The sequence below is a fragment of the Eimeria necatrix genome, genomic scaffold (genome assembly GCF_000499385.1).
Source record: "Eimeria necatrix Houghton genomic scaffold, Enh_scaff509, whole genome shotgun sequence".
Lineage (NCBI taxonomy): Eukaryota > Apicomplexa > Conoidasida > Eucoccidiorida > Eimeriidae > Eimeria > Eimeria necatrix.
In genome coordinates, this window is record NW_013654385.1 from 15,022 (window position 1) to 26,440 (window position 11,419).

Consider the following 11,419-nt stretch of genomic DNA (forward strand, 5'->3'; position numbering starts at 1 on the left):
AGAGCACTTGGTCCTTTGGTGATCAGGCCCAATCAAGCGTGCAAAGATATGCTTAAAGAGTGAGCACTCTTAATGCCGCTGCTCTCTTTCTTTCACTGTATATCCGTCATGCTTGCTCTAGAGCCACCACCCATTGACACCACCATCCTAGTATCGCGGTTTCTTTCACTGTATATCCGTCATGCTTGCTCTAGAGCCACCACCCATTGATACCACCATCCTAGTATCGCGGACTCCCGAGCACGGGAGTCCGCAGTACGATAATGCAGGGCTCCTTTTGAAACCGCATCGGCTGTTTGTTCCAAAACACTTTTCAGGCAAGCACGCTGGCCTGCATGCACATCCGCATAATGCATACTAGACCAAAGCTGTAATGAGTGGCACCACAAGATTGTCCCAGTACAGCTCCATGAGCCTGCACCATTTATTATCCTACAAATGGAACATTGTTAAAAATTATATAGCTAGAAAAACTTAGCTTTTGCCGCAGACTTAGCCCAGGTTCTTTGGCTGGAAAGATAGGAACTGGATAGCTGTGTAGCCGGTGCAGCGTGCGGGGGATACGGCTGACAGTGGAGCCGCACCGTTCATCTCAGAAGTAACACACATGAATTTGCATACCAAAACACCAGTGCTGTCCGAAGTGGCGCATTGGTTGAATTGACGATTTTTCGAGCCACTAGTTCTTCTAGGGTAGCGAAGAGCCCTTGACCATAATAAGTTCGCTAGTGGACTTTGTAAATCTTCTTTCACTAAAATTCTGTCCGATTTTGCTGCCTTGAATTTTTCTTAAGCACTATTTCAATGAATAACAGCTGTTCACAGGGATTTTCTCAATTATGTGCATCCCGTCGCCCGTTCGCGTTACTGATTTGGCGCGTTTCTTCTGTCCTTGAAAACAGCCATCGCAACCACATTACTATTATATATGGACCCAATATACAATAAGCCTTTCTAGTAGCAGCGATCAGAGCATACACTCAGAGTATTCTCGGTCACTTGCCCTCTTGGCAGAGGGGAGCACGCCAAAACTAGCCCCATTTGACTTGGCTACGTCCCCCCGTATGAATATACCCGTTACATGCAGCGTCAGATCTTCTCTCAATCAACTGCCTTTTGGCACTAAAAATGTTGCGAAAAGCTTTTGTCCTCCAGTTGCTCACACGAAGTCGCGTACAATCAGTGTCGGATCATATCAGAGTTAAGGTGGTTTTCACGAGCGTCACCGGTTAACCAAGCACCCGCAGCTGTGTTACAAATCGTTGGCGTTGTTACATTGTTACAGTCTGCACTATGGATAGGATACGGCTATCTTCAAAGCCATATCTTCTAGCAGAAGGCACCTTGTGGCCCTTCCCGTTGCCCGTTTGTATGCGAGTAGATCTCCAAAGACCTTCAAGCTCTAGCAAAGTGTATTGCATAGTTTTAACTATTGTTTAATACTGTAGAAAATGAGAGAATCACAATATCCCAACGTTTAAGCCCTAGTTCGCTAGCTATCCTTGTGCCACAGTACCCCAACGTTGAAGCCCTAGTTCCCCAGCTATCCTTGTGCCACAGCAGGCCAGCGGGACCTTCAGCGCTAGCCCCTGCGTCCATACGCCGCCTAGATGCCGTTATGACCGAGAAAAAGGTCTCAATATCGATTTTTTCCACTGAGAAGCACGCAGCATTCGTTCATTTGGGGGCTAAAGAATAGAGACTCAGTCCAATGTGACCGCGCTCCTACCTGCTTGCTCAGGGCTATTCCAACTGTGTTTATACACAGGAGGAGCTACTTTACGCTTGACCAAAATATTTGTGAGAAAAGCGAGCCAAAAGTGTCGTCACACAGCACCCGAGACACTTTATGTAGAAGATGCTATAGTGGAACTGCATCATGCGAATGGCGGAGTCGCCTCTACCACTAATATTACCAGAGCTCAGCCGCCCTTTCGTAGTCGGCACATGTAGCGATATGACTTCAGTCTTAGAACAAAATGCTAATTTGCAGTTATTGCAGAATTTCATGCCAACATACCACAATGAAGCGGAAGGCAAAAATTAAAAGGGCTGCATGCTCATAGGTAAACTAGGGCACCACTGGCGTGGCTTGCGTTTCGTTGTTTTCTAATTGCGTTTTGACGAGAATGTTTCGTGGAGAGTTCATTTGTCATAAATATCGTTTTTCGCAGTAGACACCCTCCTACTGGTTGTGGTGCCGTGATGGGGAAAAACAGGGGCTTCAAGCCCCAGGGCCTCCAGTTAAATCCCATAAAACGCGTTGCAAGTGGCGGGTGAGCACTAAATGACTATATGTACATATTCTTCACATCAACCAAACCACGAGCAGCCCCAAAGTTGCCCAGCTTCCTTGCTTCCGATGGTGACTAGTCCACGGCTCTATCTGTATTCTTTCTCTTGGCCGTTGCCGCAGAGCAGGTAGCGGGCCTAGCCCAAAGGGTCAGTAGAGGTGGGGTTCAATATCCACGCAGGAAACAATCTGACAAATTGCTAACATTCACCTTCGGGTGTACGAACATGTGGAGCAGCCCACGCGTTTGAGAAACCTACGCGTGCTTACTACTCCTGGAGATGGCTTCAGGGACGCTACGAGTCATTTACATGTGCCATTTGGTCAAGCTGACCATGTGGATATCTCGTGGCACCACTGTGTTTTGTTCAGGCCTTCGCTTCTTGAGAAACTAGGAAGAAATTCGCGGCCAACATGGGACCAGCTGCACAAGATGCTGAAGAAGAAGGAAGCATCGAATAGCGAGTTCCTCGAAAAGTATGAAAATGAATGCTTCAGTAGAGAACTACAGGTACGTCACGTATTGTTGGATCTGGGATGTTACATTGCCCGCTGACAGCATCTCAGTTGCTTCGTATGATTTCGTAGATGAGGCCCCCAAGTGCTGCGGGCGAGGCTGTGCGGAACGACTCTGAACCCAGGAATTGATTTGTACACCTAAGAATTTCCACGGCTCTGTCTGCGTAGAATTTTCGGAATGCGAAGATTGAAGAACAGGAGCGGCAGCACTTGGAAGCAGTAAAGAAGGAGGCTAAGAAGAGACAGCGCCGAGACAGCTCCAGCAGTGACAGCAGTTCAAGCGGTTCGGAAAAATCCCACAAAAAAAAGCGCAAGAGAGAAAAAGACAAGAAAAGGAAGCAGAAGAAGCAAAAGAAAGTAAGGTGCACTTCGCCTTCTCTGATGGGCCAGGCATTTCTGTGCCGATGATAGTACTTCATGCTCCACGTGCCACCTGTGAATGGCTACCTGCAGGCTAAGACGGCAAAGCATTCCGAAGAAAACGCGGCTGAAAGCGTCACCCACAACCCCTTCCGCCTTTCTACTTTTTTCGGGATGGAAAAAGAATAACAAAAAACGGCATCCAATTAATACGTGTACAGGCTAGTATGTAGCTCAGTGAAAGGCCATGCATGTTGGTAACCGCCATACCAGCAGACTTATTTGCTCTATGGCTTGATTTCAAGAGGCTTGTGGATCGGGAGCCAGTGTGAAGGTGCCGCGCTGGTTGGTTAGCAGCTGAACAGCAGATCCCTCAAATGCCCCGTCTGCCAGAGCCTCCTAACAGCGGTGGATGTGCTGCCTAATCTTCAAAACCGGAAACTTCAAGGCTGACCAGCAGGTGTCTTCAAGAAGCGGGTAGTTCGCAATTTTTTGGTAGCTGGTGGCTTTTTCCCCATGCCGCCTAGAGCGGCATGCGTAGCTAGCGGTGTGGAGATGTCAACTATTCTCCTCCCATGACCTGGACGATTACGTAATTTTTGACTCAAACTTGGCCGCTCTTTCAGCTAAAGGATTCTGTACACACGGGCTGCACGACTCGCTGTCCACCAAAACAGTTTCATAGGATGGGGGCACCCCATTTTCGATTGGTTAGGGCACATTTAGACTCATGCATTTTGCCTCTATTCTGGGTGGTGTCATCCTTCCGCTGCACTGCGGAGAGGCCGCCCGCAAATGATGATCAATGACTGGATGCTGCGTAACTCCCTGCTTAACGTGCATCGGAAGGGAGCACACTGCAAAATTTTGCACTGCCATTTTTGAGCTTCCGAGATTGGAGGTGAAGGCATGCAGGTGTGCTTTTAGCGGAGTGTACAGCGCGTGTTGGGGTTGATGGGCACATTGCTGCAGCAGCTGCTGTCTGTGAGTGCGTTGTCTGTTGACGTGGTCCCGAAGCTGTTGCCCTCTTTGAAGCACAGTGCCGCCTGGCGGCATAAACACACGAAGCTGCTGAGCCTCCAAAGCGGTTTGCAAAGTATTACCGTCGCGTACCCGTTGGAGCACATTGGCACGTTGTAGCTTTCCAGAAGGCTGCTCTATGCATTGTTGGCATACTACAGAAGCATCCCGCGGCCCACTTGCAAGGGATGCAGGGCATTGTTGCAACGGCGGCTCTCTCTCCAATCGAGAACCTGGAAGCGGCCGTAAAGGTGTATTAGCTGCACTACCGTGGACCGCATTAACTGGCTGGAGACACTGCGGGCTAGTAGAGCTCTGCTGATCCACTGGTGAATGGTCCTGTTCCTCTATGCAGTCATCAGGTTGGCTGCTAATACTGGCTGTATGCCTTGGCAGGTCTTGTGACAAGCGCTGCAGGGGAGCGAAGGCTGCGCCTTCAGCAGGGGGCTGGCGTCGCACTTCCGTCGTTCGTCCCAGTGGCTCTTTGCCGTCTATTCCTTTTAATGTATCACGCATCCCCTGAAGTTTCCTTAATGCCCATGTGCCGAGCTGTGGTATGGGCGCCAGTTGCGCTAGCCCAGCTGGACTTTCTTCACGAGAAAGACTTTCTTCGTCTGTTGTGGCATGCTTGAGGATGCCGACTAGCTGTTGGTCAACCAGCAACAGCTGGTGTTCAAGATCCTTTGTTCTCTCCTTATTCGCAGTTAGTTCGTTTTGCAATCTCGCTTGCACCTCTTCAGCGCGGACTTTCGCTGCCGCATGCTCGGCAACGAGCAACTGTAAATGAAGCCGTTCTCGATGATAGTTGTCGATTTCTTTCTGAAGTTGCCGTTTCTCAACATCTTCCACAGAAGACGCGTCGGAATTTTTCCTTTTACAGCCTTGCTCCTTTAGCTCCTCTTTCAATTCAGTGACCTGCTGACAGAGGGCGCTGAGCTCCTTCTTATGGTTCTCTTGCTCCTCAGCAGAACGCCGTTCAAGGTGCCGGCACCAATTGTCTCTCGCCTGCACTTGCTGCTGCAGCCCTTCGACGAGCTCTATCAGCTCCTTGACTTGCTGCTTATCCTCGTTACCTCGATAATCATCGTCTTGATGCCTCCCTTGTTCCTGCAAATGGTGCACAACACGAAAAGATTAGGGCAGGCGTGGCAGGAACAAAATAAGGGCACCATAGCTGACACTTCAAATCTCGAAAACACACACGGCCAAAGTATGATATGGTAGAAAGTGGGATTGTATTCACTTCAACACGCTCAGTGTTTCAACTGCTAACAGTTGATGATTCCATTCTCTGTGCACCGTTGGTGGCTTTGAAGCAACGGCCATGTAGAAGTCCACGCAGCCACTCGGCCTCTGCGGTGGTGTCCGCGGGCTTTTTGCCTTGCAGCACGCAGAGCTACCTCTGGCCGTAAAAGCTGAAAGCAAGTATCCTGTCTACCAACCATATAGCAAGCGCAACCGCCACTTGGCTTAACAATTTGACTGTAGGGCCCAAGCGCTGTTCGTCACCATGTAAATTGTATTCAGTTTACCTCGTTTGTTGACCTGCGCAGCAGTTCCTGTTTTGTCTTGAATTGACAATTTATTACATGAGCTCGGAATGCTATCCAACCACGCAGAAGAAGGTAATGATATTGTGCAGTTCCACGGGAATCACCAGGAAAAATAGCTGCCAACCGCAACAATGCTATGGTACGCCGTTGGCGTTGTAGCAGGGCCTTTTGTGCCCAGATCCTTAAAATAAATCTGCGAAGTCAATCAGCGACAGTTGGACGCACAAGGGGTCATCCGCTACAAAACAGGGAGGCAAATGCCGAGAGGAAAAAACTGACACAGAAACGCAAACACAGCAAAAAAGGGGCCTGTGAACTAGATCAAGGCGCATCAACAGACTCATCGGTCCGCTCACTTCCTCGTAAGTGTCTTTTCTCGGCTGGCAGAAGCAGCGGCTAACCACTTGAAAACTTTCGCTCTGGAGGGGATTTTCCGCAAATCATGAGGGTTCTGTATTATTTGCGTGGAACTACCTGATGAAGGGCTTTTTGAATCAACTGGCTTCTCTGAATGAGCACGATGAGTTGTTGGGTCCGGTTGCTCTACTTCTGTAGTCGGGACTGCACGTAAGCTATTATCTCCGGCTGAACGGAAATGCAGGTCTTTACAATTTTCTTTCTGCGATTGTGGTTCAAAGGTATCTCCTCTGAAGGACGAGATGCTTTTCGCGTGATCAGTATGTTTGTGTAGAAACGACTGGCAATTTGAATACGTTTGTTGATGACACTCTTGTTGCGACTGCCGATGGCGCCTCTGGTTTAAAAGCAGCTGAGCACGGGTCATCAGGCAATCAAGTCTTCGAATGCTCGTTGACAAGGTGCTCTTGCGGTCATCCAAGATGGAGCCAAGGCGGGCAGCGCAATCTACCACAGCAGGGCGATTACCCAGCAGACAACTGACTGCAACATGATTTGCGGTAGCTGCTCCAGCTTTGTGGTTTTCCTCTCCACGGACAGAAACGCTGTCATCTGGAGAGACCTCAAACTCACCAGCTTGCTGAGCAAGTTGACGGTCCGTCATTACTGTGGATGGAGAGTCCCTGCGATGCTGATAATCTGATATTTGCTCCAGACCTAGTTCATGTGGCTTCCCACTCAGGAAGCAATCATTTTGCTGTCGGCCAGTATGGTTGGCAGTCCCAACACCACACGTACTCGAAGGCCTTTGGTTGCTCTTCATGCTTAGCCCTGAAAGTAGCTTTTGGGGTTGCTGTAGCTTCCGCGAAACAGAACTGCGTGAGCTTCGATCTCTTTCTCCCCTTGCTGCAGCGGCGATTGCTGATGCAGCCAAAACTGCTGCTACAGAAAGCTCCTGTTGGCGTCGTTGGTGACGTCGCCATTGGCCGTCCTTTGACTGCTGGTTTGATGCAACACTGTCGGTTGATTTAGTGAAATTGGCTGTGCAACGCTGCCCACAGCTTGGTGGCGACAAGTGTTGTGTATCCCGCCTCTCACTCTTCAGTGCGAGAACATCTGAATTATGAGAAGCGATTCCAGGGCTACGTGGTGAATTGTCATCGCAAGGTTGAAGAGCACATGAGTTACGAACCTGTCCTCGCCTGGCAGCGGCTGCCGCTTCATTGCCCAGGCCAGTTCCTGCCCCCAGAGGCTCTCCTTCCCCGCATGGATATTCAACACCGTGAATGCTTTGCTTGCTCACTTCACTTTCTTGACACTGCAGAGGGTTTATTGATCTCTGTAAGGCTGTGGAAGCCACTGAAGGAGCTACTGGGGAAGCCAGTATAGCCTCAGAGGTCTGTACGGAGGACCCGCCGCTATTGTTTAGACGAAATAGCATCACGTTACACCGATTGGCTCCGGTCGTGTTGAAAGTGAGTCCAGCTATGAAAGCTTTCTCCAATAAATCCAGAGAAGTCACTGGGCTTAAGACGGCAGCAAGTTCCCGCTCTCCCTTAGCACAAATTTCGAAATTGAATGTATCATCCTCTTTTGCAGTGGGCGAGGGGATTGTGACAGGGAGCCTGAGCTTGACTTCGTGCTGCTGTTCTGTGATGTGGACGCAGTGTAGAGGGACGTGAAGAACACCAAGCAGATCATCGGGGCTTGGCGGCTCTGTTGAGGGATTCTTTGTTTGGTTGCCGCTTCCGCAGTAATGAGTAGAAATGGCGGAAGTTGCCGAGTTACGGAATACCCCAACAGCCAAAACCTGAAAGACAGAGTAATGAATTCAGCAGCGAATTGGCTAAGGGATGTTCTAATCTTGAGAACTTACTGCATTTGAGATTTTTGCGCGTCGACAAACAGAGAGCTTACAAAGTACGACTTCAGTTCATCGCATTTCCGTGAACGTTCACCATCCCAACCTTCGTCCCCTCCAGTCGCATGCTTTTCAAGCACAGGTACGCCGTCAATGACCAGCGGCCCCTGCCCCCAAGCGCTAGACACAAGCGTTGGCGGCGGCAAAGGGCGAGAGGCACTATCTGATGAACAAAAAGGGGCCTTTTCACGGGCGGAAGAGCCATGAGCCACTTCTTGAGTGAAGTTATATTTGTAGACTGCACAGTATAGAGATGGCATTCCGTAAGAACCTGTGCCGCCACGCCATCTTGCTGGGCCAGTAATCACTCCCCGCATAACGCGCGTTTTGACAGTACCCTCAGAATCCTGCTGAAATGCTGATGAAGAAGGTTGAGGCCGCCCCCTTGCAACGTAGCCATCTATGTGTTGCACTGCGTAACGGAAGTCCTCCAAATGAACGCCCCATTGGCGGCTGTGTGAAGAAGCGCTGCAGCGGTAATGCGGGGTTGATGGACGCAGAGGCGTCGGAGCTGGGGTGTCTCTTGTAAAGCTGAGCGGAGCCTCTGACATTGCCCGCTCAGAACGCAGGCTCGAAGGCAGATGCCGAGCCATTGAGCGATGGGCAGTGGAGTGCTGGGCACCGCAGTGACGAATGAAATCACGATTTAACTTTCATCATACAGCTGGTCTCTCGGTTTCACAGACCAATTACTTTAGCCCCTTTGGTAATTAATGGCGGTGTTCGGTTCCTCTGTGAATTCTACGAGGCAACACACCCGTGACCACTGGGCCAAAAGGCCCAAAGACCAATCCGCAAAAAAACTGTACCCTAGCTGGAGCTTGAAGAATTGCCCTCAAAGCAGTTTGTGTTTGCGCCTTACAGCCTCTTTGTTCCAGGAGACAGTGGTGCTACAAGTTACGCTTCTCAGTCAACACAGCTTCGCAGGGGTGGTTATGAGCAAGCGGAGGAGAACAGGCTGCTGTCCTCATTTGAATGGCCTTCATGAGAAGCAAAAGTCATTCTATATATTGTGGAAACAAGAAGACACACAAAAAGTCTCCTGTGCCCCCATGAACAGTGTGCCTGCAAATGTGCGCCGTTCTGAGGCGGCCTCATGACCATTCGGCCCCTCTGCAGGAAGCGCTGCAGAAAGGAAACGAGAAGTCTTCTAGTTCCACGCCTGCATCAACGTGTAATATTCAACAGCACATCAATACCTGTTGCGTTTTTCTAGCGTAGAACTTCTTTGATGGCCTAGGCTCTCCGACCGCACGCTTGCTCCTGTATGCTGTTCCGGTTACTATCAGATGCTTCAAAGTTTCCAACGCGACAAGGGGACCGGAAGAAGAATGTATATAAAAGGTTATCCTTTCCAGCTGAAAGGGGTTATATGAAGTATTCGGGTTGAGGCTTCAACCATTCTTGTCCCAATTTATTGTCGCGTTTGTGAGAGAGAGAATGAAATAGAGGATCCGCACGGCCTCATCCTCCTTCAAAGCAAGTAACTGAAAGCTCTTGGTAGAACTTGCCCAAGGAAGCATTCACGTACCTGTTTTAACTGTATCTGATGAGAGAAACATCCATTCCAGTATTCATGGTAAAGTGCCGAGGCTTACTGTTCGCCCAGATCAAAATGGACCTTAAAATTCCCGGGAATTTCAAGTGCACATCATACTAAAGCCCTCAATATATTGTCTATTTGCGCACTAAATCATACTTGTCATCACAAAGATTTTTTAGTGCAAGCCAGAACACTGGGGACTCGCAAGAAAATTCATCTCCTCGAGGGCAACTGCATTGTCAGGGCTTGCAGAAGACTACGCTTTGAAGTTCCTCTACGGTACGAGATTCCACAGAGAACTTGAGAAGGCTTGCTGAGTTTCCTTCACGGCCTTCGTCACGGCTCAGGACCCGAGTTCTTGACCTGGGTACTGGTGCTCGATTGAACTAGCGTGTTGTATGGCCCACACCGCCGTTGCATCTCCTTTTGAGGATGTCAAAAAATGATAACTATAGGCAAAACAAGGGAGGATCTATGTTGCTCTTCTTTCCGTTTCGGCACCAATGTGGAAAAAGTACAGCAAAACAGCTAATAAGCACCGGAATTCCAACCCTGAGCAAAATGTACACACCTTTGAAGACAAACTACCCAGCTTACCTACCAATAATATATGAAAGAATGCCCGAAAAAGCAAACAAGACAGCTTGGATAATTCCATGAGACTGAAGAAAACAACTACCATGTCGTACTTCTCATCGCATTGCAGTCGCACACCCACTTTTTTTCACCGTGCAACAAGATCTACACCAGGGAAGGATTACATAATTCTTCAAACGAACCAGACTCACCAATGTCACCGATGCCTTCTAGTTGCCTTCTACCAACAATATCCAGGTAAATGCAGCCCCTGTACTGCTGCAGTTGGGGGCTATCATATGGCATTCGGAAAACTAAGCATAGCAACATCGCAAAACAGGAAAGGATCTAATTGCGAAAACAGCAGCTGTTTTAGTTTTGTGCGCACTTCAGGACCAAACTGTTGCTTCTTATCGTAGAACCAGCTGGCGCAAGCAGCATGCTTGGAAATGTACCGAGAGGGATCTCGTCATACCGGAAGATAAATTAATCGAATATTTTCAATAATACAAGCTCCTCAAGAGCTTGTCGATGAAGCAAAAGTATTATATTCGTCGACAAGTGTGAACCATTGCGGGTGACGCTGGACGTTGATTCGATGACGCTGTAGGAGACAATCCGGGTTGTACTGTGGTTGTGTAGTGTTCAGCATTAGTCACCATCAACACGTTCCCTTGCATGGCTGGACGCAAAGGCGGCTAAAGTGTAGTGCGCAGGCACTACAATAGGGCTTGTAGCTGACCTTAAGAAGACAGCTAGCTCGTGACGTCTAAGAGGTTATGCGGTTAAGACGCTGATCGAGCGCGAAAACTTCTTACTAGTAACAAAGAAAAGCAATTTATCAGCAAAATAGCATACGTAAACTAGAAGTGTCTGTGAATACCTCAAGATTGGGGTCGGCGATAACGCCGGCACCGGTGCGGGCCACAGCTCAATTGCGCCAAGAAAGCGAGAGCCACGAGTGTGCGACTTTCAGGAAAATCGGATTGAGAAGGCGAAAGATGATTACTTTTATTGACCATTTGGTATTTGTATCATGAAATGTGCATCTAATGTAGAGAGCGCTTTATTTGTGGGTCACGTAGCAACGTAACAAGTGAGACCACTTGCCCAGGAACGTGACCAACGCGAAGAGTTCTTGATCGTAGAACGAGTATTTCTGCTGGGTTGGTGTAGTGCACAGACACTACAATGGGGCTGGTTAGTGCTCTAGAGAGGATAGCTAGCCAGCGACCTACGAGGGGTCGCAAGACTGGACGGGGACAGGGCCCTCTTAC

At 49.1% G+C, this 11,419-nt stretch overlaps 2 protein-coding genes across 2 annotated transcripts; one reads left to right on the top strand and one right to left on the bottom strand.

The window, feature by feature from the left end:
* Positions 1 to 2,205: 2,205 nt before the first annotated feature.
* On the top strand, positions 2,206 to 3,361 carry ENH_00059680 (hypothetical protein, conserved; the record flags this gene model as incomplete). The annotated part of the gene is made up of 4 exons (XM_013581909.1): positions 2,206 to 2,276; positions 2,666 to 2,804; positions 2,981 to 3,169; positions 3,266 to 3,361. 4 exons carry the CDS (start codon positions 2,206 to 2,208, stop codon positions 3,359 to 3,361), a joined length of 495 nt encoding a protein of 164 aa, XP_013437363.1.
* A 522-nt stretch (positions 3,362 to 3,883) lies between these two features.
* Positions 3,884 to 8,616, bottom strand: ENH_00059690 (hypothetical protein, conserved; the record flags this gene model as incomplete). The annotated part of the gene is made up of 4 exons (XM_013581910.1): positions 3,884 to 5,299; positions 5,725 to 5,938; positions 6,102 to 7,912; positions 8,020 to 8,616. 4 exons carry the CDS (start codon positions 8,614 to 8,616, stop codon positions 3,884 to 3,886), a joined length of 4,038 nt encoding a protein of 1,345 aa, XP_013437364.1.
* Between the last annotated feature and the right edge of the window lie 2,803 nt (positions 8,617 to 11,419).